The sequence below is a fragment of the Leptopilina boulardi genome, unplaced genomic scaffold (genome assembly GCF_019393585.1).
Source record: "Leptopilina boulardi isolate dan_hultmark-lab unplaced genomic scaffold, ZJU_Lbou_2.1 LbouV2_119, whole genome shotgun sequence".
In the NCBI taxonomy this organism is placed as follows: Eukaryota; Metazoa; Arthropoda; class Insecta; order Hymenoptera; family Figitidae; genus Leptopilina; species Leptopilina boulardi.
In genome coordinates this window covers 236833-264028 of record NW_026137662.1, presented here as the reverse complement: position 1 = coordinate 264028, position 27196 = coordinate 236833, and the positions used below count along the sequence as shown (strand labels likewise).

General features: G+C 26.1%; 2 protein-coding genes across 2 annotated transcripts in view; both read left to right on the top strand.

Annotated features, from left to right (window-relative positions):
- Positions 1 to 830: 830 nt before the first annotated feature.
- LOC127283349 (putative ferric-chelate reductase 1 homolog) lies at positions 831 to 16818 on the top strand. The gene is made up of 12 exons (XM_051308147.1): positions 831 to 1410; positions 8323 to 8651; positions 9252 to 9343; positions 9860 to 10016; positions 10454 to 10651; positions 10987 to 11082; positions 11820 to 11976; positions 12088 to 12314; positions 12802 to 13042; positions 13546 to 13664; positions 14617 to 14730; positions 15071 to 16818. The coding sequence occupies exons 1-12, from the start codon at positions 1401 to 1403 to the stop codon at positions 15200 to 15202; spliced, it is 1872 nt and encodes a 623-aa protein (XP_051164104.1). The 5' UTR covers positions 831 to 1400; the 3' UTR covers positions 15203 to 16818.
- Positions 16819 to 19345: 2527 nt separating this feature from the next.
- LOC127283820 (pikachurin) overlaps positions 19346 to 27196 on the top strand; it is an 84850-nt gene continuing 76999 nt past the window's right edge. The window contains exons 1-2 of the mRNA XM_051308915.1: positions 19346 to 19819; positions 24583 to 24983. Of these exons, the coding sequence (XP_051164872.1) occupies positions 24854 to 24983 (130 nt within the window). The 5' untranslated portion in view covers positions 19346 to 19819; positions 24583 to 24853. The remainder of the gene's footprint in view (positions 19820 to 24582; positions 24984 to 27196) is intronic.

Genomic DNA, 27196 nt, shown 5'->3' with positions numbered 1-27196 from the left:
AATTTACTTTTAAAATAAATTAAAAATTTTATTTATTGAAAAATTAAAATTGTGAACCATTTTTTTTTTAATTATCAAATTCTTTCTCTGGTATAATTAAATTGAAAAAAATTTAATTAAACTGATGGAAAATAATTGACTTGAAAAAGTTATTTCTTGAAGTAGCTCGCAATTTTATTAAAATTGTAGGTTACTATTTCAAATAAAATGCCTAAAGGTTAACTTTCCTTTCGCTTCTTCTATCACGATAACCGAAATCATTTCCCGGGCAACATAAATGTTATGACCTTCTTCAAAATTAATATTTTATGCCACTATTTCATATTTACATTCCATGAATATATTTCGTCTGTTATTTCTAATTTAAAACGATATTTGGTTGTTAATAGTTTGTCGATTGTTTTAATAGTTGTTTATGTTTTTAAACAATTCGAATTTAAATTATTTTCAATTTGTCAAATGATATTTTTTTATATCTTTCTATATACAATGTATTGTAAATATTTTTTATTTGAGCTCCCAGGTCAGCTTAAAAAATGTCGCTATAAAGGAATTTAGATTATTATTTTTCGTTTAAAATAATATTTCTTCCATTTATCTATTGCATAGACTTCGACCTTGTCTTCTCTCGCGTTTCTTGAATAACATGAATTTAAGTTCTGATATTATCCCAGATGTGAATCGTAAAATGTATATAGATATATAGTCTCGAAGGAATTGGTCAAGTTTATTTGTCCCAGGGACCTTTGAATACCAAGAATTCTTACGGCCCTGAAATATTCGCGCGGGCGAGGGCCTTTCGATCCATGTATTCGAAAGGAATATCCGTGTATTCCTGTACAACCGTACGGTCTCTTGTAAGGTGTGGTTCTCGTAAGAACTATGCTCTCCTCACTATCAACAGGTGTTTCAAATTCTTTTTGAAAAAAAAAAATTCACCAAAACATAGACAAACATTTTTTTTAAAATATAAATATTCAAAAAACGTGTTATTGCCGTGAAAGTTTTGCGACCTGCGCATTGGGATTATAGTTTTGAAATTGAAATAGAAAAAAATTAAAGATTAAATATTTGCAAAGAAAATAATTGCTCTTCGAAAATATTGTGGATTTTAATTGTGTGTGTGTAGATTTTTTTTATTTATTATTAGTGTTTATTAGTGTTTATCAGTGTTAAGTGTTAAGGTTGAATTTGGAAGAAATTTTCTGAAACTCATGATTTTTCGATAGGTGGATTATTTAAAAAAAAAAAGTGTCGATCTAGTGCGTATTGAATTCGGAACTTGGTTTCACTTTGTTTTCACAAATTTCTCTTCTTTAGACAGTTGTTTTATTTATGTATACATATTGAAGGTGTAGAAAATACGATCTTTGAAGAATTAAAGCATTTTTAGCAACATCATGAAAACTCGTAAGTCAACTGCAAAAAAACGTGATCTTTTCCGCAAAGACTTTAACTAACAGGAAAATTTTCTATTTTTCTTTCTAACTTGTGAATCCTTGGATATCAAAATATTTAGATGAGTTTGTATTTTAAGTTTTGTCTTCAGAAGAGTATAATTATAGGCTTTTGAAAATTAGACTTAGGCGTTGAAAAAAAATATAAACTTTTATTGTTTCCCAAAAATTTCGATAAATTTAATTAATTACAATTTATAATTGTGTCTCTTAATTAACTAAAATTTAAAAAAATTTTAGCTCAAAATGTTTTTAGCAAAAAGTAATTTGGAATATTAAATTTAACCAAAAATTTGAATATTTATTAAGTGATAAAAAAACTTTTTAAAAATTTTAATAAATATTATTTTAAAATAGAAAAAAAATATTTCATATTTTTGAAAATTATCAATTTTTATTTATTCATGTAAAAATATTTCGAATTTTTATACATATAATTTGCCAGTAAATTGTTTAATTAGAAATTAATTGATTAATTAAATTTTGTCCCTCGAAAATATCGGATTTTAAATAGATATACCTATTTTATCTTAAAGAAAATTTGAAATTAAAATTTTTTCATTCAGAAATCTTGCCTCACCGTGAATTCTTACGGTATATCTATAAAACTTCTGGAGACCTACTTTTGCAAACGTTTTAAATATCTATCAATATATTTTTTTAAACTCTCCATAAAACTTTCAAAAATAATTATAACTTTAAAATTAAAAAATATATTTTAAAGCTTTTTATTATTAAATAATCTTTTTTTTAATTAATTCAATTAAAGCATACTAATTAAATGAATAAATTTAATTTAAAACTCATTATTATATATGTATTAATTAAACGATTAATCCATTTTTGATGAATTAACTTAATAAATAAATTTATACATTACATTCCATAAAAATGTTCTGATTTTATTAGATTTGAAAGAAATGAAAAATTTATGATTTTATGACAATCAATTAATTAAAACTTTTTTAATGAATTATTGATTAATCGTTTAATTAATTGAATTTCTTTTTTTTAATCTTAATCAAGATTTTTATCAAGCGGAAATAAATATTGTAGGAAAATTGATAATATAATAATTGAAGATCATTAATACGTTCATTTATAAATTATTACGCGTATATTGTATTACACATATTATCTTTAGCGATTGCAACATTTATCGCTCGTCTCTCAATATTATATAACTCGTAATTAAATAGTTTTCGGTGTTTACATTTAACCTTGATGTATATGTGAAAGGGAAATTTTTCAAATTCATAACTCTTTACATAGAAGTCAATTATTATGGAACGTTTTATTTCTTTAAATAATGTTGATTCAATATAAAGTCAATAATAATTATTCTCCATCAAAACTTTTGTTATTGTTTACAATTTTTACAATACAAGTTCAAAATTTTCTCTATATAATCAGAATAATTAATTATTTTTAATTATATTTTTTCAACTTCAAACCTTTTTTAAATTAAAAGTTTTTTAATTTAATGACTAAAATATTAATTTAATTTATTTAAAGAATTTTTAGCAAATATATTTTTAAACGAAAAATATTTTTCTAAATAAATTTCTTTGAATATCGCTGTAAGATATTAAAAATTTTTTAATCTATTTGAGAACAAAAATTAAAAGAAAAAAAAAATTGTAAAGCCTTCGTAAAATTGATTTTTCAATGACATTATTATCTATCTAGGTGTTTTTTTTTATTTTGAAAACAATTTGTGTCACCTAGTATTATCTAGTTATTATGGGATATTAATTTTTGCACGTTGGAAAAAAAAGATCTTAATAAAAGTTAAGGTTGTCATGACGATAAAATAATGCGACATTGAAGTATACTAGATGGGCTTTTCGTTCAGTGACCTGACGTGTATTTGGAACGTTTGAATTAATTGATAGCGTATGTAATACGTAAATCCATCAATTTCCTGTCCAATATATGAATTCGTGTTGCTTTTAAAATAATTTTACAATTTCATACAAATATTTATTTGAAATAATGATTTTAAATAATAATTATTATTTTAACTCAAAATATGAAATGACTAAAAGTTTTCTTACTTACAAAAAATAAATTCTTGGAGAATATATTGAATAATCTAAATTAATTTTAAACTATTATTATATGAATTTACAATGATAGAATTTTTAAATTTACAATAATCAATAAATAATAATTTGAAATACCGCGATTTAATTACTTCCTCGTCATCGCCATTTATCGGTACGAATAGACTGTGAGTGCCAGAATCGATCGTCGCTATAATTCGATTGACAGAAGTGCAATTGACATGAACTGGTCTAATTGCAATAGCGACATACGACATTATTAACTACCAAACACTCTATTCATTTCACATTAATAATAACGAAGAATTTTGATAAATGATGGTTCAATTTTTTTTTATGTTTTTCATAACACACGCAAATTAAAAAAAAATTATGATTTATATAGGGATTTTATAAAAATACTTTTTCAATCAACAGTAAAAAATTTGTCATTTATTTTGCAAATTTTAATTGATGTCAATGTCAAAATTTGATTTTGTAAAAATCTTTTATTTTAAAATTTATCAATGGTATGTTATGTTATGATAGTTAATTTTATTTATTAAATTTTATTTTAAAAAATGGTTATTAGAATTATTTAAAAATTTTTGTTTGAAATTATTTATGTGAAATGATTTAGAGTGATTTTTTTTATAATTGAATGAAGAACGAATTTTGTGAAACACTTGTTAGGATAAATATAAATTTTTAAATTAGAGCATTCATGTTGATTTTCTATGCGAGTGAAAGATAAGCGTGTTCTCGTAAAAAAAAGGCAATTTTGCTTTTTTACCGATTATTTTGTAGGGACATTATATTTTTATCTTTCTATCGTTCAATGCATATTTTATTGATGTCATTGTTCTAATCCCACATTGTGTACCACGCATATTCTGCTATCATAACTTACAATTAGAAAGTATCTCTTTCACGAGTATATGAACTACAATCGTGTGAAAGGGTATGAGGAAATTTTTAGTCTGTTTTACATTTCTTTGGAATCACTTAATTACCAAGTTTATATCATATCGTGCTCTAAATTAAAAAAATTAACTTTAAAATTATTTTAAATAATTATTTAATTATATTTATTATTTAAATATCATTAATATTTAATTATTTACTATATTTATAAAAATAAATTTATCCAAAAATTATTTTTAAAAAATTATAATTTTTTAAAGTTTTAAAATTGACAAAAATTGTAATTCTTTTTTTAACTGTTCTTTTTTAAATAGGTTTTTTTCTTTACATTGAATTTGCAAAGTATGTCATATATTCTAAAATAGGAAAAATAATGGTTAAAATGATTAACATTGAGACATATGAGTAAATACTGACGAAAAATTTAGCACACACCTATATAGAAAATAAAATAAGGTCATACTTTAATCAGAAGAATGATTTGCACACTTATCGCAACCTTCACATTCAAGTAGAAATCTCAGTTTCTTAATCTCAACTCGTGCTTGTATATAAAAATTGTAGAAAAACAATAACGGAAAAGAATTTAAAATAATTATGTTTACAACAATACAGATTTTTTTTTTTAAATAAACTTCCGGGAAAAATTTGGTTCAATAATAAAATTATAAGTTAAATAAAAAAAATTTTTTATTTAAAATGTTCATTCCTTTGATTCAAAAAAAAATTCTCTTGAAAAAACGTTATTTGTATAAAACAAATTGGTTTTAATTAAATTCCATTTTTACCTCTGGAATACAGTTTTTTTAATATATTTATTAGTTTGAGACAAATGTTGCAAAAACGTAATTTATTTATTTTTTTATTATAAAAACGTATATTATACTGTCTTGTTATTCTGTTATCTTGATATTTTAACGTAAGAACTAAGAAGATTTTATTTATATGCTTCTCATTATAAATGCAGAACGTAACACTCCCAAGTAAATGATGACTCATGATTTGTAAAGTAATTCCGTTAGTTTTTATTTTTCTTCTTTTTTTATCCAAGCTAATTTTTTTTATTGAGAAAAATAATTGAATATTGTTTAAAAATAATTGCATAAACCTTTATCATTATTATATTTTTTTTCCTTTTTCCTTAATTTAATCAATAATTGATAACAATATTTGCAATCTTGTTTTCTATATATGGTAATTGAAATTTTGTAATATATATATTTATTCAGATGCGTTAAAATAAAAGTTTTTTTCTCTTGAAAGTTTTCCGCGTTCCAAGCCACGCTTAGTCATGATTTATGGGAAGTTACTTTATATTTTCCGTTTCTGAAAAGAATTATAGAGTAATAAAGTGAACTGGACAGGGAAAGTTAAAAGTTTCTAAACTGTTTACCAGGATTTTTGGTTTTAATTTTGAATTTTTGTCATAATTTTTTATTACATGTATTGTACAATAATTTTTCCTCTTTTTTGTTTTTTTTTTAAATCACAAATTTTAAAATCATTCTTAAAATTAGAAAATAAAGAAGAAAATAAGTAGATAAATTAAATATAACGTATATAGTAAATAAATTATATAAAAAAGGATTTGAGATGACTGGTGAAATAAAATAAATATAGATTGACATGTATGAATAAAATAAATGAGGTATAAAGTAATTATGTAAATTGAGATTTTTATGTTGTCTGTATGTGTTTGTAAAAGACGTGAATCATTCTGTCTTATGTTAGAAATTATTCAATATTTCGAATGAAGGCATTAATGGTGCATTTAATTTATAATCTTTCTCTGATTCAGCAAATCTTGATTATGGCATATAAAGAAATTACACAGAAAGCTTACAATGCTCTTTTAATGCAGTTCAAATAGGAGATGAGCATTATAAACGGAATGTTAACTTTTCCACCCAAAATAACTTAATTTGTTTTTAATTTCATTTAACATGCTTTCACATGATTCATGTTCGAATTTCTTTTTAATTATATCATGGAAAAACCCAGAATCGGAAATTCCATTCATGAGTGTATTAAATGTTTTAAAATTATTTTTTTCTAAATTCGTAAATTCTCTGAGAATTCTAAAATCGAAATTCCTGAATTTCATATTCATTGTTAGATAATATTTTTTCGGTTTCTTCGACTTCTTTTTTTTTTAATATTTTTACTCCCTCTAAGCACTTTCTTTCGTGTTCATGGGGTAAACTTTTCTATTTGCACTTTAAGTCACGCAATGTGCCCGAGTGGTCGATAACCTTTTATGTTCCTTACGACCTCATTGATTCTTAAAAAATGCATGGGAAGCAATTTATATCGAGTGTTTTCTATTGCAGGGGAAAAAGTTGTAACACACTATATGCAAAATTCTGTAGAGTAACAAAATTTAATCACGTGCTTATTCATATATATATATAGGAATGCGAACTTCCCTCAACCGTATAATAATTTAAATATTACATAAGGGAAACCATTTTTCCATTTTATGATTGATAAACTTTATTCTTTCAATTAAAAAAAAACAAATTTGGAAATTAAAAATTTTCATAATGAGAAATAAAAATTAGAAATTAAAAAAAAAATTATTTTCAAACATAACGGAAAATAATTATTGCTCTTAATTATAAAATAATTAATTATTGTTACAGCAATATTATTTTGTATTTTATCTTTAGAGTCGTTTTTTTTTGTTTTACAATACCCCGGGGTTTAGTTTATATTCTTTAATTAATTTATATTTATTATATTTCCCTGAAAAAAATGTTAAAATCGGTTTCTCTCAATTGAATTTACCCTTTGGTTATTTACATTGTTCGTTTGAATTTCCATAAATCTGAGTTTGTGGATTGGAATTGGATACTTTTTGTCGCATTTTGAGCACTTGCTCAACCGCTACCTATATAGATGGGTGACCAATAAACCATAGCTAATGACATGGCATTGCATGTATAGTTGTTGACGCATACACGAATGTCGACCGCAAATTAATGTATGTACTTGAAACCTTGTGCTCATTTCTCGGTAACAATGATCCCAGTACAAAGTCGGATAATGATTTTTCTCCGTAGACGTTAATTCGGTGACGTTTATATATTTTTATGAAAATTAAACATTAAAAGATAATTAAATTATTATTATCAATGAAGACAGTAAAACCTCGGCGCGGAAGAAAGAGAACTTTTTTTTCTTTAATTTTATGCGCCGGAAATAATAATCACTTTATTTTCGTTGCAAAAAACGGAACTTTCTAAGTATTTCAAGTTTTAAGATTATTGTAATTTTTTATTTTATTATTTATTTATTATTTAATAAATTATTAATTTCTTTTATTTGAAAAGAATTGCTTTTTATTAAAATATTAATTTTGTTCGAAATACGCATGTAGTATAAATTACTTAATTAGAAACATAAATTAACATAAAATATTATATTTATGTTTACATTGTTATTATAAGAATGTAAAAGATATTAACATCTTATTATTTAAAGTAGAATAAAGATGAATATTATCCATAAATGGTTTTTTGTATTTCTTCTCTACTTTAATGAAAAAATTATATGGTACAGAACATTAATATTTTTAACAACTGCTCTTTGTATATAACTAAAAATTACTCTTATGTAAATTTTTTCCATCATTTATTTTTATATTTCTTTTATTATTTATTTTATTTTTGTTATTTATATTATTATTTTAGTTAGTATTATTTATTATTATTTATTATTTTATTATTTATATTTATTATTTTTTTTTAATATGAATTTTTTATGTAATGAATATCTTTTTGTACATTTTTGTAAAAAAAAATGTAATATTTATAAATTGATATAAGAGAAAACTTCGTTTTCTCTCTTTCTGTATATTTGCCAAGTGATATAATAATAATTATTTTATTTTACAGTAAAGAAGTTATCTCTTTCCATCTTGCTCCTGGGAAATCTTGTGCTGCCTACAATTGTCGTTGGTTATTCATCAGGTGCACCAAAGAAAACATGTTTCTCAATGGTACCTGGTCATCCAAATACAGCAAGACAAAATTCACCTCCTCCATATGAAATTTGGCCATCGAGTGCAGGCAAAAGAGTTCGATTGATTCTTGGAAGTTCGGAGGGACTTCCATATCAGGGCTTTTTTATTGTTGCCCGTGATATTGATAATGGACGATATGTCGGTGAATTTTCAAACTTGCCACGTTTAACGAAACACGTTCAATGCTCCGAAGGTTCTAATGTAAGTAAAATTTTTTTTTGTTATTTATTTTATTAAAAATTTAATTTAATAATTTAATTTTAAACTCTGTCAAAACTTGAAGTTTTCAATTTTCATTTTTTTGCGAAGAAAGGAAGTTTCTTATTTTGAAAATAGCTTTTCATCATAATATATGAATGAGAAAAAATATTTTCGTGACTACTTTTTTTTCAAAAAGTAATTCACATAAGTTCTGAAAGTACTGAGAGACTTTAGATATAATAATAAATACTTGAAAATGAGGACAAACGTGTGACAAAATTGAAATGAACTTGTTTTCTCTGAATGAAGATAGAAAAATAAACGGTGCATTTTTCTAAAGTAAAAATTCTTTTTAATGGAAAAAAATAATAAATTGATTTTATTTTATTCCTTTTATTAATATGGCTAAATTTAAAAAATTCAAGAAAAGAAATTTGTGAATTAATCATTAACAATATTGATAATGATAATAAAGTAATTTTTTGTTTATGAATATAATAATTTTTATAGGTATTATAATGATTAAATAATTTTAAATCCCGTTTTAATTCAATGTTCCATTTCAAACGTTTAATGAATAACTGTTTGGTTTTCTTTCAGAATGCTGTAACTCACGTTAGTAAAGAAGACAAGAGGAATATGGAATTTGACTGGCAGGCACCTGATAATTACGAAGGAAATGTTGTTTTCAAGTAAGTATCTAAAAATTGTTTTGCCATAGGAAAAATTAAAATCTATTTTTTAAAATTATATTTAAATTCTCTTTTTGTAAGTTTTATTTGTAAAAACATTCCTAACTTAATATTAAAAGTTATTTCTATAAATGTCTGTAGTTTAAAAAAAAATTTTGAAAAGTTTAAAATTAGATTTCGTTATTTCTGGATAGTTTCATTAAATGATGAAAAAAAAGTAAATTAAAAGAAAAGTTAAAGTGTGAAAAAAGATGAAATTATAAAATCCTTTTTTTAAATAAAATGCTTTAGAATTGAGGGCTTTAAAAAAGTATAAAATCGAATTTTGTGGTGCGACTGGCTAGCATGACAAGTTGTAAATTCGTTTTCTCTCGGTGCGGTTCTCGACGATGCAGTCGTTACTAATCACCTTTTCCCTGTTATTACCTTTTCATCTCGTATTTCGCTTTTGTTGGTTTTCTTTTCTTTTCACGACTTTTTTAAACTTTGGTATGTTTTTTTCTCTCCTTCTCATAGCTCAACTTTCCTCCAGGACTATGCTACGTATTGGATTGGGGTGGAATCACCGCGAATAACAGTCTTGAAAAGTTCCGCCGTTGTGGACACTTCTGCGCCTCAAATGAAAAATCCTAGAACGACAACTCCACCTTATTATCGTCCAACCCCACTGAATGTAAGTATTTTTGGTTTTTTATTTTTCTAAATTCATTACTAGGTCAAAGTTTTGTTTTATTTGTTTAACATAATTTTTGAAAAAATTAGACTTTTTTAATGTTTAATTTCTCTAATTTTCCCGACTATATAATATATAATTTCCGTTGTCCGGAATTTGAAAATTCAACAATGGTTAGTGAAACGACATGATAAATTGAAGACAAACGGAATGCAAAAGTCAGCAAGGTGCGGTAATTGTGAGTCGTGATTATTCTACCATGAAGTCTGCTTCCCGTACCATATCTAACTTTAAGTTGAAGGCTGGTCGTCAAACTTTTCCGCGACTTTGACGAAACGAATTATACACTCGCTGATTTTTGATTCTGTTTTTTTTTAATAATTCCAAGGTTATAAAAGATTTAATTTGTAATTGTGTATCATGCGATTTTTTTTCAGATCGACTATGGCCAAGATGTATTCTACGATGGCTGTGGAACAACTAAAATTTGTTTTGGATCTCCGTCTGGTTGTGAGAAGGAAAAAAATTGTGCTGCTGTTGTAGCTGTTATTGTTCGTGGTGAACGCTACATTTTTGAAATGCAAGGAAAAGATGCGAGATATGTTGCAGTTGGACTGTCCATGGATAGTAAAATGGTAATTTTTTGTTTTATCTATAAAGATATTCATTTTTATTCATAAAGTTATGTATGAATAATTTTGTAAATAATTTTCTTTTAATGAGACTTTATACTATTTTTAAATTGCGATTATTTTTACTAATTGTGAACTTGGGATGAATTAATTAATACATTTGAATTGTAACTCCATGGATTTATTGACTGGAGCATATTAAACGAATTTTTACTCAATTGATAAATTAAACAATTTTTTGTCCGATTGTTGCATTTAAAATGAAGTTTATAAAATTTTATATTTAAGAAAATCTATTTTTGTGTAAGAAAACAATAAAGTTTTAAATTTCTTTTTAGGGAGATGACAGTGTCGTTGAATGTGTGGACGAGGGAGGTCGAGTGGGTCTTTACATGTCTTGGAATACAGGAAGAAAAAACCAACGAATTCGCACGGTATGCAAATGACAAATTGGAAATTTCTTAAAATCACGTGATACATCATAACGTCATATATTTAAAATTAGCATAAATTTAAAATCTCGAGCTAAAAATAGTTACGAAAAAAATTAATCAAAGTTCAACTTATCTTTTTGAAAATTTTTAAAAAATTAATATTTAATATAAAGTATATGTACCTAATAAATTTTAATTTTAAAAAATACTATAATTGGATGATAGAATTTTCAATGACTTGTCTTATATAAAAGACTAAATTTATCATACGACCTTAATAGAGTTTCTTAAACCTGAAAGATATTGTAAAAGTTAATAATTTGAAATATTAATTAAAACATTTCATATCTAAAGATACAGACAGCTTATATTGAGAAAAGTTTATTGAATATGAAACTGCTATTTTAATTAATACCAAGTCCAATATCAAAGTTCCGATTGTTATTCAATTTGCGAATTGAAGTCTATTGTTGGATGAATATTATGATCTTGAATTACAAGAGTGCTGGCGCATTAATAATAATAATGGGATGGGAAGGAGGGGGTAGCAAAAAGAAAAAAAAACTGAAGACTTGAATCTTCTTTCTCGTATAATTATTATTATCTTTTCAACTCAATTTAATTTGAATAATTTTTCGACATATTGAAAAATTCATTAAATTCTACATTTTCAAATGTATAATAGAGAGGTATAATAACGAGACCTATTTAATTAATGTGAAAAATTCTTTTTCTAGCCGGAAGGTGCAGTTCAACTCGAATCAAGCTCAATTCGTGATAATATAATTTCTTGTACATTTTCAAGAGATAAAAAGACAATTATCAATGGACAAGAGTTCGACCTTGTTCGCACACCTTATAAACTTCTCGTAGCATCTGGAACCGGTGGTGACAGTAAGTTTTGGAAGAAATTAATTTGAAATTAAAAAAAAAGTTTTCATTATTGCGAGAAAAAGAAATATAATGAAAGAAAAAAATTATGATGGTGGAAATTATTTTGTTCAGGTAACGGTGTTGGATTTCATGATATTACTTATTTGCCATCGTCCGAGGCAAGATTATTGTCTGATGTTGGTGAAATAAAAGCGGCGAGTAATATTTTATTCCGAATCCATGGCGCTCTGATGTTAGCTTCTTGGATTGGTACAGCATCCGTTGGAATCCTTCTTGCGAGGTATTACAGACAGACGTGGGTTAGCTCTCAGTGCTGCGGAAAGGACCACTGGTTCGTCGTAAGTGTCCTTCACATTCTAGGATAAAGTATAAACTAGTAGCTTTCAAGTTTCTCTTGAGCTTTTCTTTGTACAGTTACAAAAAAAAGAAGCAAAAAGACAGTAAAAGAATTCTATTTTCTCGAGAGATGACAAACCCAATAACTCGAAGAATATACGCATTTAAAAGAGTTTTCTGAGAATAAAAGAAGGAAATTTCTTTTTCGTTCTTATTTTTGTTTCTCAATTTTTCCTTCTTTTTGAGAAATAATTTTCTATAATCGGTAAAAAAATACATAATATTACTTTATGTTTCAATTTATTTCGTTGCTTCGATTTTATAATTTTGTCTCATATTTATTTTTTTTTTGTAAAATTAAATTCGAAATTGATTTCGATAATTTGATTTTCTATTTTGAAATTTATTGAAGATTAGAAAATTATTTATTATATTATTAAATTTATATTAGTAATAATTAATAATAAATTGATAAATTTTTCTGTACAGTGGCATCGATTTTTCATGATTCTCACTTGGTTGATGACACTCGCAGGATTTATTGTGATTTTCGTTCAACTGGGAAGATGGAGTGATGAAACAATACATGCATCCTTGGGATTAGCAACTACAATCTTGTGTTTCATTCAGCCTTTTATGGCGGCCTTGAGGCCTCATCCGGGCGCCCCACTAAGGTCCGTCTTTAATTGGGCCCATTGGTTTGTTGGCAACGCTGCTCACATCTGTGGAAGTGAGTCTTATTATTATTATTTTTTTTTCATTATTAAATCTGCCACGAAGGCAATTTTATTAGAAATATTTTTACCTTATACAATTATTTTATGTTTTTTTACCTTTTTTAATTCTTCACATTAAATTGATTAAACAAATTTTTTAACAATATTAAACGACAGTAGGAGATAAAAAAAGTTGTAATTAACAGAATATTTTTTACAGAAAATAATTTATAAAAAAACAAATTTGTTTTTAAGATATAATTTTTTAAATTATTTTTTTTCATAAATTCACTTTTTCTGTGAAAAATGGAGAAAAATTTACTAATTGGCAAAGAGAAAAATTAATTACTTTCCTATTAATTATCGCATTTAGTAGACCATATATATGTAGGATAAAATATCAAGATATGTTATATTTTTGCGCTTCGTGAATTAAAAAACAGAAGAATTAATTTCTTTTTAAATTTCATGTTTCTATTTTTTTTAATAATTAATGGATTTTTTTGTTATTTTCCAGTAATTGCCATTTTCTATGGATTCAGTCTTGGAATAAGAAGCAATCTGACTCCAGATTGGGTCATTTGGATTGTTGTCGCGTACGTGGTTTTCCACATTCTGACTCATCTCTTCCTCACGGTAAGGAAACCAAAAGGCCAATTTACATATTACTAGATTAAGGGCGGTGACAATCCTCTGGTCTTTTCTGCAATTTAATTAAATTAATGGATTTGAAACCCGTATATATCTCATCCTCGCCTTTCCACCCCCTCCACTTCAATGACATTGTGATTCTTCAATCATATCAAATTAAAAGAACATTCCATTTATTTGTTTTAAATTTGTTCGTTTCTTATGTTAACGGTAATCAATTTTTTTTAATTTCATCCAGAAAATAATTAATTAAAAAAAGTGTTTTTTTGTATAAAAGGTATATTTATATTTTCAATAATCGAGTAAATAATTTAATTAATTTTCAAGATATTAATATTAATTAATAATAATAATAATAATAATAATAATAATAATAATAATAATAATAATAATAAAAAAATAATATTATAATATTAAAATTTTAATTTAATTTTGTAAAATTTTAATTTCTGTTAAATTAATATAAAAGACGCGTTACGATGAGGGTTTTGTAATTCGCTTAGTTATTGTGGAGTTTAATTGAATGGAGTAATTAACGTGAAAGCCCAACACAAAAGTATTAAAATTGTCTTTATATAATACTTTCATTTTGATTGAAAAAGTTCGAAAAAAAATTTCGACAAGATACGTAATAAAATAAATTTCTATATTATAAATATAATAAAATACCAAAATATTATCTTTGAGTAAGCATGTTTTTTTTGTCTATTTTGTGGGTTTCAAAAATTGTGGGGTGAATATTTTGTAAAGCACGGGTGCATAAATTTAAAATTTGTCTCTATGTTTTTAAGAGTGATATATGTGACGTCTGTACATGCTCTGGGCGGGAAAAAAATCAGAAAATCCACACAAACACCAGAGATATTTAAATAAATACAAGAATCGTTAATTTCACGTTAACATGATTTAATTAAAAACATTTTCAAAAAAATTCCAGTTTACTGGCTGTATCTCCGACAGACAAGGAAGCCAGAGAGTTAATTCTTTCCCCATGAAAGATATGCATTCACGTGGGTCCATGTCGCATCCAGATGCCAGGCGGGACGCTCCCGTAAGTACCGTTAAAAATAATTTTTTTATTTTGAAATATTACATCGCTGAAGAATATTTTTTAATCTTTGTTTTATATTCTAAATTAAATGTTATATTTTTTATTTTACTGTTTTACTTTGTTTTTTTTTTAAACTAATTGCTATATGTTTGGCACTATATTATACATTGCATAGTTTGATTTATTTGATTTGCTTGTGGTACTAAAATCGAACGGTAAAATAAAAAAATAATATTCTTGAAAGTTTGAATATGAGTTATCTATAATCGATATTTCATTTCATTCGACTCACTGGGGTTTCTTTATTTTATTTTATTTTTTCCTTTTTTCTTGTCTGCAGAATTCGGGACTCAGGAAGTTGGTCTTTGGTATCTACTTTGTCGTAATCGCCATCTTTGCAGCGGTGCTCATAGTAATAGTCGTCCTGGCGCCAATTGAGGATACGTGGAAAACCTGGATGAATAAAATTTAGATTTATCTCTTTAGAATAAAAAGGAGAGAAAACCTAATAATGAAAAGACAAACGAGAGAGAATGATTCGTCTGTTCGAATGTTTGCCCCCTTTTTTTTGAGGAAATCGTATAAAGAATATACAACAAAGAACGATAAGAAAACATTTTGAGAAAATATCCCTTTTTGTAAGTACTTTTTTCTAAATTTATTATTATTTTTATTATTTTTCTCGTTATTATTACTATTATTATTCTTTTTACTGTAGTTTTACTATAGTAAAATTATATTTCTATTTTTTGATATTTATTTTTTTTTTTGTTCGAAATTTATTGAATCGCCAAAGTTTACCTTTGAAAATCTTTATACGTCTTTTTCCTCGGATCAAACAAAATATCTGGTTTCACGCTAGACTGATTGTGAATCGATGGTTGCCTTGAGATTTTGCTGAAAATCATTGAAACAATTTTCAGTACAACGAATTTGTACTTATAAAAAAATATATATTATATATTGTAAAATATTTTTCAAACATTTTTAAGCATTTACATCGATATTACAATTAATCAACATTGGATAATATTAAGGCACACCTTATTGATATTTATATGAATCAATTTTCTGTTGTTGATGGAAATTTGTCATTTTATGTGCACAAATTTCTTATATATTCTATATTCTTTTTAAATTACTTGAGAAGTATTTAAAAGAAAAAAAACTATTGTTTTATTATTTAATAATTGTGCTTAAGTTTTGAAAGAATGGTGTTAAGCTATAGAAACATTTACAGTATTAGATTCACACTTTTTTATTTTTACACTTTTACTGCGTTTATATATATATGTATATGTCGATTTCCATTTTTTTTAAAAAGAGGCAAATAGTTCAGAAATATTTTTTATCCCCTTAATTAAGTGAATTGTACATAGGAGAATGAATTTTCGAAATTTTTCTTTCGGTCAGAACTGAAATTTTGTATATTATATGTTGAGTGTTATTAGTGGGAAATTACTATTTTTTGAATTAATCAATTGTTAATGTTAACAATTGAAGCAAATAATTATTACTTTTATTTAATTGAAGATTAGGAATTAATTTTGATGAGTTAAAGAAGATAGATTAATTTCTATGAATTAAATTCATTCCATAATTAATTAATTTTTTTCATTGAAATTAATTTTGTAATCTTTAATTAATCAGATATGATGAATTGCTTTTTAATTAATTATAAAATGATTAATTAATTTTTTTAATTGAATTTAAAATAAGTTGGAATTTTTTCTGTCGATGCTGGTTAAGCGCATAAAATCAAATGAGAGCATTTTATATTTGTGTATGAGTTTAGAGAGTTTTGGGTAACTGTTTATTTTTTATAAACTGTTTAGAATAAGTTAAATTATTATTATTTGTTTCGTCGTAGATAAATTTTATTGTTGTATACTGCCAGAATCATCTTGAGAGATTCCTGAATAAGCCATATAGTAATGAGTGAAAAAAAGTGATTTCTGGCGAGAATATTTTGTGCTCTAATTAACATACTCGAGAATAAATGATAGATTATTATTATTATTATAAATAATAATTGTTAGAAATAAGGCAATAAGGGAATCTATTAATAAATTACAAATTTTTAAGTAATATATTAAAATTTTTCTCATTTTATACAAAGGATCGTTTTTCTTTAAAATAAATTTTTCTTTTAGTATTTTCTTTTTCGCAATTTTTTTTTAGGAAATTTTCTTCTTTCAAAAGTGAAAATTAATTAATTACTTTTTGTAATATTTTCATTTTTTCCTTTATTTCCTTGTTCTTTATCGATTTTTCCTTCTTTGTCAGTTTTTCCTCTTTCAGTTTGTGTTTTTCGATTTTTTCCCCAGTGTTTCTTCTCTCTGAACTTTTTTAGTTTTTTATTTTCCAATTTTTTCCTTTTTCAGGTTTTCTTTCAATTTTCATAGTTTCATCTTTTGTTTGATTTATTTCTCCTTTGGTAGGCAGTTTATATTTATTATTGATATAGTTTATTTTTTATTTCATCACTCGTTTTTTTGGAAGGGATTTTCTTTATTTATTTTTTCCTTTCCCACTATTTCTTCTCAAGCTTGGCAGTGTGCTCGTAAACAGGGATATGTGAAAACGAAAGATAGGATTGTGAAACAGATTTTTTATCATCTTTATCACACTCATTTCGTTTTTTTTCTTTTGGTCCATAGAACATCATTCACGTACTTTGTGTTAGTTATGTAAATTTCGTTTATATCCCCTAAGTGAAACAACTATTATTTTTCGCTGTGTGTGTTTTTTATGATATTCTTGTTTATAATATTTGTAATTGGAATTTTTAATTTTTCAAATTAATTGTCATACCTTGCGGAAAAGTTACATGAAATCATGTTATGAAATGTCGAAAATTATCGTAGGTAACTTGATTTTAATTAAATTAAATTCACTTTGGAAAATCTGAAACCGGTGAACCTTGTCTATTAAATTTAAACATGTATATAGAAAGTGAAGGAATAATCGCACGCCTTGAGAAGATTTTAATTATGTTTTACAAATTTAAATTTAAATAAATGTTAATTCATTAGCTTTTTTCCCCTATGAATTTTTTTGTTTTTCGAAAGATTCTGTAGAAAAACATGAGTATTTTCTAAATTTTATTATTTTCTATAAATTCTGAGGGGGATTCTTTTTAAAATGGTAAAAATTTCATTTTTACTTATTGAGTAATAATTTGGACTATTTTTTTGGCGCGAAACACATCTGAGACCATGTAATTGGAAAACGAATAAAAGTGGGGTAAAATCCATAAATCAAATCCGTAAACTCATTCGTTGCTTGTTTACTGCTCCAATTTACCACATGTTGTGTTTTTGCTGTTTCATTTTAACTGCGTTTTTAATACTGCAGAGAAAAACGTAATTTCCTTGACACATGAAAATTTGCGAATGTGAAAATGTTTCCTTATACTATTTCTTTTTTTTGTTCTATTGGGAAAATTTTTTTTATTTCCACAAATATGGAATTATTATAAATTTTATGAAATTAAATTGAATAGAACTATATATAAAGTGAACGCGGGACAAATTTCGTGAAGCGAAGACCCAAAGTAATTTTATTTTTCAAAAGTTGACGAAATAGTGTGGTTTCTGGATTGGAAAACTCTTGTGACGAAAGCACTGTGTGGTTTGAAAGTTTCCTTTTGTGTAAAACGTATGAGTATAACCTCTGTTACATTGAACTTTTTAGTTTTTATACATTCACGTTCTGTGACATTATTTTTTTTGAATAATTAAAAATAGGTGGAAATTAATTTCTTTTATTTTTAATTTGCTGAAGTGATTTTTAATTTCAAAAAAATAGTTTTCAATATTAGCAATATAATGTTAAAAATTAAATAATTAAGCAATAAATATTTTATAAACTTAAAATAATTAATAATAATTAAATATTTAATTTTGAAATTGAAGTCGACTAAAAAGATCCGAGGTCTGTGATATTAAAATAAATCTACTTTTCTTTTAAACAAATAAACAAATGAAAAATTATATAAACACATGTTGTAAAATAAAAAAGAAAAAAAAAGCAAAACAAAGTTTTGAAAATGTCAATGACAGTTTTCCTTCCAATTAATTTGTCGTGATGCTTTAACGAAAAAGAGAAAGTGAAAAAAAAATAAACGTAGCCCTTGAACAGAGGCTGTTGCCCCTCCCTTCCCCTCATCCCTCTTGTAAAAGAGCTTCCTTCCGCTCTACAAAATAGAGAGAATCAGAGAAACACTCAACCCAGACCTTAATCGCGACAGTTTTCTCGAGATACAAAAGAAAATTTTTTTTCGGGCAACTTACGTCTCTTGTGTAACTAAATAGTGTTCTATTTACAACCTGCTTTCTCTGTTTTTCACCTGTATATATATATATATATATATATATATTTCTTTAACCCCCCTTTCGTATTCACGCTCTCGTATTTTTCCCCTACTCTCATCCCTTCTCTATTCTCTTTTTACCTTCCCCTCCTCTGCCTCTCTTTATCCCTCATCGCACTTTGCTAGTCAATCCCTTCCTTTTCACCCCCTCTGGTTACTATAATTTCAAAATTGCGCGCGCACTCGGCCACCCTCGGTTTAGTTCGTCTATTCTCGATTTTAACCCCCGATGCCGCCACTGTCGCTCTTAAGCCACAGTTCGATTAAAACCACCGGCCCGGCCGGCGATTACGATCCGATTTCGCGAAATCCGGCGTCAGTTTTTCACGAGAACGTGTGTATTATCATTGTATTTTAATTGTTTATTTATTTCTGTCGATTTTTATTGATTCGTGTGCAAAATTAGTTTTAGGTGGGGTGTTGGAATAGAAAAAAAGAAAAATAAAATAAACGTGTTTCCCTTTTTAAGGAAGCTCTTGTGTACGTGATAAGGTGTTTTTTTTTTTAGATAAAAGTGTTTCTCTTGTTTTTTCTTTGGTTATTGTATATGTATTGCATATATAAATCCAAGGATAAATAGTTTTGTTTTGTCTTTTTTTTTATTATTGGTGAACTTTGGATTATTCCCGGGGATTTCAGTGCTCTGAGTCTGAGATGGCGAATTGTGTGTGTCGCTTATGAGAAAAGCGACACTTGTAAATGCTAAATAAAAAGGTCAGTGTGCTTTTTCATCAATGATAATCGATAAAACAAGGTTGTTCTTTCGTTTCTCGGCAACAATCTTCGTTTAGATGTGTACATAGAGTCGAGGCATTATTTTCTCTTTGCATAGGACATTTTTTTATGCATAAAATCGTATTTTTTACTGGGAGTCAATTTTTTGAGACACTATGGTTTTTTTTGTTAAAATGGTCTTGTTTCTCGCTAGGAATTTTTTTAATGTATTTTTTGTGAATATTTTTTTAGTTGCGAATATTCAAAATTATAAATTAAATTATGAGAAAAAAATATTCGTAGTTAACATTTATTTTAGAATAGCTGTAATTTTTAATATTATAAGAAAAAATATAGCTATTCTAGTAAATGTTTTTACTGTTTCAGCTCAATACATTTTTTTCTTGTGGTAGATAAATAACTATTTATTTGTATAAAAAAAAAAATTAGCTTGGTTGAAATAAAATTAGTTTGGCTTAATTTAAAAAATAAAATAAAATTTTAAGACCTGAAATTGTCGTATAATAATATATTATATATTTCTTAAAATTATTGAATAGAATAAAATTTATTGCAAAAATATTTTATCTCTCTCATTATAAAAAAAAATTCTAATTATTTTTTTCGGATTCAATTATTTTGTCAATTTAGAGCTTAAAGGCTTAAAAATAAATACTTGTGATATTTAGACCCTTTGATTTTTGTTATACCTTTTGAACTGTTCATTGCTTTTGTAGTGTCATTGCCTTTTTACGAATTAAATTGGTTATGAAACTCTCAGAGCCCTTGAAACATTTTTTTCAACTCTCTGTTATTTCAAAGTCTTGTTTTTTTTAAAAAAAATTTTCTCATGTTTTTAAATCACCATGACTGTTTTTTTAATATGAAACAAAAAATTGAGTGTATATTTGCACTTAGAAACACGATTCTTTTAATTTGAAACTCCAAAGAGCTTTTAAAAAGGTGGCATTATAGCAGAAACTTGTTTTTAATGTATATAAATTAAAAAGACTTAATAAGATAATATGTTTTTGTTTCTTTTTTAGTAGAAAAGAAACAAATTGTCCCTTTTTAAAGAAAATTTAATTCTAATTGTAGAAGATAAAAATTAATCAAATAGTTACTTATTTTTATTTAAAAGATTTAAAAAAATGAAAAAAAAGTTGAAAATTAGTTCTACATTTATATAGTGATTAAATAAGATTTATGAAAGCAATTACTTTTGTTTTTACGACTGCAAAATCTGTAGAAAAGACTTGATGACAAATCGAGTGAGAAAATATTTCACGGTTTTATCCCTACCGAGTTGGTTAAAGACGACAAAAAGCTTTTGCAAGAGCGCGAGTAGAAGAATCGATTTTCTGATTATTAAGGGAAGGGATGATAACCCGCAATATATATATATATATATATAAAATAGACCACTAGTAATTATATCAGCTCGCGATAATGTAAACAACAGAGAAATTGATGACGCCTTTAAGCTCTAGGTTCTCTATATATCGAAATAGACTATTCTTCTTATAGACACATAGTGTGGAAGAGCAAATATTAATTAAAGGAGATAAAACATTTTTGCAAGAAACTTTACTCAAGTGTCACATTACATTTTTATGTTTGGGGCATTCTATTACAAAGGTTTCCGCCTGTAAAAGACTATCTATCGCACACAGATGAATTTTCAGACGGATTTTTTTTTATATGAAGGAAACAAAATTTTTGTTTTAATCAAGAATTTCTCTTTCAAACTAATTTTAATATATTTATAGTGTTTGATAATTTCAAAATTAAAGTATCTGAAAATATGCCCTCATATTTTATTAAAATAAATTTTTCTTTTATTTTACCTAATTGGAACCTTTCGTTTATACATGTATAACTTTAATTAAAATATGAAGGGACGCATTTTCAGGTATTTTTATTTTACATATTTAAACATAAAAAAAATATTCGAAATAAAAAACATTTTTCCATGAAATATTAAAAATTCAAACTCTGAATGGAATATTATTTTCATAGGAAATTTAAAAGAATATTTCAAAATATTTTTGGAATATTCTTGTGAAATATTTTAATATTTTATTTTCAAAACATTCCGGTGGCGTAATATTAAATATTTCTGGACTATTACTTTTTTTTGCGCGATACTAATTTTATTGGACTATGATCTACATTTAGGGAATTGTAGAAAGTTACAGGTTAAATTTAGTTATTGGATTTTGATTTTATTGTGTGTCACGTTCGGTGAAAGATCGTTACGTTTGCCAGAATGAATTTCCTTGCAGTACTCTCTCCCTCTATATATATGTATGTGTATATAGATATATACATTTATTAATAACTGGTTTTTATTGTCGACAGAGGAGAAAATGAAACGGAAAAACGATGTTCCGCGTTTATTTGTAGGGCGTCAAACTATTCATCAGTCTGTGAGTTTTTCTGACAATTCACTGTCTCTAGAGGAAATGGCAATTGTTGCGCTTCCAACGAAGAAACGTGGATATAATTTTCCGAAATATTTATAAACTCACACTTTTATTATTATTATAAAAAAATTTTCTATTATTCGCAACCATAGTAGAATTCTAAAATTCTAATCATATTTTTTTGTGAAAAAAAAATTAGTTTTTTAATTTTATTTCACAGACAAGGAAATGTGAATAATTTGTGTGGTCCTAAGATGGGTTGAAAGTCTTTCTTTTCTTATTCATCATCAGAATGTAATTTTAGTTTAAAAATTCTCTTCAAGATTTCGAGTTGAAAGTAATTTTTATTTCTCTCTCGTGTTTTTTTGATATATTCTCTGACGGTTTTTGTTTTTCGAGACAATATGTTCCTGTTTTATTTAAGGAGCATATATATATGTATATAGTTTAATTGAAAAGTAGATATATATTCCTCGTCAAAATTCATTTTCCCGAGTGTATTTACCTCGATCTGAGATTTTACGAGCTTGTTGAGTAGATGAAATAACGTTGGTAACTATATATACATATATATACTCTATATGTATAGAATGAGATGCGCTGTTAAATGCATCTGGGCCGAAGTAACGAGTTAAGTACCTTGAATGTGATCGTTATATGCCTTGATGCGAAATCATATAGGCACTTGTAAATTATTAGTAAAGTGTCCAATATTCATCAAAATAACACTTTTCACTTGCAAATATGATAATCCCCTGTCCCCCCTGGGGATTGAATTAAAGTGGGGTCAATATTGCCCCGCACAATGTAGTTAAATGAAATTCTTATACCTATACACGCTAGGAAAAAATTTATTTCATGCTTTTTGGGTAAATATATTTAGTCAAAACCGCATTTTGGATTTAAAATTTTGAAAATATACCCAAGTACCACGTCGGAAACACAGAAAATTAAAAGGCATTAAAATAAGCTGCAACGCTTATTATTTTAATCCAATTTTGCTTATTTTAATACCAAAATGGATTAAAATAAGCAAAATTGGATTAAAATAATAAGCGTTGCAGCTTATTTAAATGCCTTTTAATTTTCTGTGAATTGTAATATTACTGCTATATTACACCGTAATATTAAAATAATATCACGTGCTGCTTGGCTAGTTTTGGCATTTGAAATAATTCTTATATTCCATTAGCAGTTGAATAATTTTTTAATGAAAATATTTTATAAAATGTTTTAGCAGATGAACTTTCATTTTATTCAGAAAGATTTTCATTCTACCGTGGCAAATGACATTTTAATTAGTTTAAAAAGCAAACTTCTTTTTTGCAAAGAAAAAACTGTGTGGTATATATACATATATACGATATTGTAAGACATTCAGAAAAAAGTCATTTTATTCTGCGCACAAATTGAATTTAAACATTTCATTAACGCTTGTCATGGGAAAAGAAGTTTGTGCAAATTAATTTTTACACTATTCGTTTATCTGTACATAGTTTGAAAAAAGTAATTTATAAACGTATTCAATATTTTGTTAACATTTTTTTAATTATAACCCTGAAATTAATGAAATATTTTTTCAATTACAAAAAATGCATTGTAAAGTGTATTTACAATACATTTATTTGCTTTTGGAATGTTTAAAATGCTTTTATAGTATATATGTATATATAGAAGAAAAACCCATATTCACATATATATTTATACACATAGAAATTAAATTTATGCGAAACAATGAACAACGTGAATTATATGGAGTAATAAACTCGCAAATTTTCAACTAAACACGTTGTGAAATATTTTCATTTCCATAGAAATGTGTCTGGGAAATATGTTTTAGACACCATTTCATTTACTTGATAAAACATTATTAATTATTTGAAACATAACTTTTATGTATAATTTTCGCAAGGTTTTTGATATTTAATTTATTAGTTTTTCTTTTAATTTTAAATGTTTCTTTTAGAAGATTTCCTTTCTAAATTAATAAAATTATATAAAAACATTACTTTGGTTAGAAGATAAAAATCCGTAACCTAAAAATCACCCCGTATATGAAAATACTGGGTTACAGAAGGGTAAAATTGGTTTCATACTTTATTGGATGTCACTTCTATGTTAGATGTTGAGGAACGAAAAAAGAAATTGGTTCGCGGTTTTTTGGGGTCAATAACCTCGAATAATTTTTTTCTCTTCTTCCTATGCATATCTTCTAACCGAAAAGCTCTAGATCCTCGTTATCGAGAGAAATAACTCCTCGTTTATCGAACCCGCATTTTCACGCTATTCGAATCCACTTAAAAATAATGTGTGCGTGTGTGTTTTTGTGTGTTACAGGTGGTGTTGTCTCATACTTGAAAAAAAGTGGGAATATTTAGTGCATCGTATCACGGAGAAATTATTATTATTAATAATAATAATAATAATAATAATAATAATAATAATAATTCAAGTGTTTTGGAGGACTGAAACCCTCTGTATATAAAAGCATATCACAAGACATCTCACATAAGTGCTGTGTGACTTAAACACAGCCTTTGGATTCGATGAGCTGCAGGAGAGTGGATCAAATCATTTGAAGTACGTGAGAGAGTAACGAGTACATGTTATGGGTAGTACGATGTTCGGACCCACCCGCCATTGGCTCTTCCTAATCCTCGGATATTTCACTATAGCAGCGACAACACTCGCCCAAAATCCCATTGAAGAGAAAACAACCTTCGAAGCTGCCTTTCAAGGTAAGAGACTGAGAGTCAATTTCCATAAATAATATTATTCATTTATTTTCAATTCACTTCAAATGGTAAAAAAAATTCCTCATCTAATATTTAAATGATACACGGAAAAAAAGAAACAGTAACTTTTACTACTTTAAAAGTAAAATTGGACCTGTCCGAAGTTTCTGCGCATCTCTGGCAACTTTTACTCCAAAAATAGTAAAATTGACTATTTCTGTAGTAAATTTTACTGTTTCCGTAGTAATTTTTACTATTTCTGAAGTAAATTTTACTATTTTTGGAGTAAAAGTTGCCAGAGATGCGCAGAAACTTCGGACAGGTCCAATTTTACTTTTAAAGTAGTAAAAGTTACTTTATTCGTTTTTCCATTTTTCTCCGTGTACCAAAATTGTTGGAATATTTCAATTTATTGAAATTGAATACAATTATTCCACAGGAATATTTTCAATGGAATATTCCATTTTAAACTTGTTTTAAAACAAATTCTGTTAGTTTTGGAAAAAATAGTAGACATAATAAAATTATTGTTAGCATATATAAAAGGAGAAAGGGTATACAGAAAAGGATGCCTGACTACATACAACTTGTTCTACTGTCAGTTTCATTGAGCTCTTCTACTGATTTCCTACTCCTTATCTTCTTTATACTATCTTCAATGGCATAAAGATAAATCTTCAATATTACATTTAGTAACAATTTTATCTTCATACTTAAACAGTTTTTTGCGTTAAATTTTATTTATTAATTCAATTCTAATAAATTATTTATTCCTTTTATTTATTAAAGAATGTTTCCCAAGAAATTGATTAATATTAATTAAAATTTTTAAAATAACACACCAAAATAACACTACTTGTGTTAATTATACTTTAAACTAATAATAATTAACATAATATTAATATAAAAATAATACCAAAATAATAATAAATCAAATATTAATAAATATAAAATTTTGGAATATTCTCCACATCCTAACAGAATATAAAGGGAATATTTCGTGATATTATATATGGGGTTGTGTTAAAAAAGGATGTTACTATAATATACAATGGAGTTCATATTTTGATCTCGCTTGAAACAATTAACACAATATAGTTAACTGAATATATGCAAAATTATGTAAATCATCTTTGTTATACATTAAACAGTATACATATAAACTTAATAATTATGAAGAGAAAAATGTTACTCTAATGTATATAGAATTTTCTATATAATATACTCTATTATTAAGTCGGTGAAGTTCACACCGATTACGATCATCGAAAATTTAAAAACCAAGATACTGTATAAACACAACAAACAATTACAAAAACTTCAAAAAACCTTAAAGTTAACAACAAAATTAAGTTCAACCCCAATTCCATTTAAAAAACACCCCTCGTATAATCTCTTACATTAACAATTTTATAAAAAAAAAAGAAATTTCATTACACACACAATTTCATTGCAAACTCTTGCACAAAATACAACCAAAAGTGTAGAAAAAAAATTGACAGCCGAATACAAGTAGAGGAAGACCTTTATTACGACCCATAAGTCAACCACAATCATAAAAAACACTCCCAAAAAATTTCAATTTTTCTTAGGCAGACGATTTCATTGCATTTTCTAGCATAAAATACACCTAAAAGTGTAGAAAAAAATTGACAGCCGGATCCGAGTAGAGGAACACCAATTTTATGACCATTAAAGCGATTTTCGTAAAAAAAAATTTTAAAAAAATTCAATTTTTCTTAGGCAGACGATTTTATTGCATATTCTTGCACAAAGTACACCTTAAAGTGTAGAAAAAAATCGACATCCCCTTATAAGTAGAGGAAACACCCCTAATTCCATTATATAAACACCCCTAGTATAATCCCTTACATTGACAATTTAGTAGGGGTGTGTCGCCTATTTTTATGGGGGTGTCAATTTTTTTCTACACTTTTAGTTGTATTTTGTTCTAGAATTTGGTATAATGTTGTGTGTGTAATGAAATTTTTATTTTTTAGAAAATTGTCATTGTAAGGGATTATACTGGGGGTGTTTTTCTAATGGAGTTTGGGTTGAACTTTATTTTTTTGTTAAGTTTAATGTTTTTTTTAAGTTTTTTGTAATTTTTTGTTTTGGTCATGCAGTATCTTGGTTTTTAAATTTTGGATGATCGTAATCGATATGAACTTCACCGACCTCTATTATTAAAAATATAATTGTTTCCCTTGACCGAA

What these genes read in the sequence shown, in the direction of transcription:
- LOC127283349 (XM_051308147.1), top strand. An exon ending in GAAAGGACCACTGGTTCGTC is followed by an intron (nt 12,315 to 12,801) that starts GTAAGTGTCCTT and finishes TTTTCTGTACAG; the next exon opens with TGGCATCGATTTTTCATGAT. An exon ending in ATGCCAGGCGGGACGCTCCC is followed by an intron (nt 14,731 to 15,070) that starts GTAAGTACCGTT and finishes TCTTGTCTGCAG; the next exon opens with AATTCGGGACTCAGGAAGTT.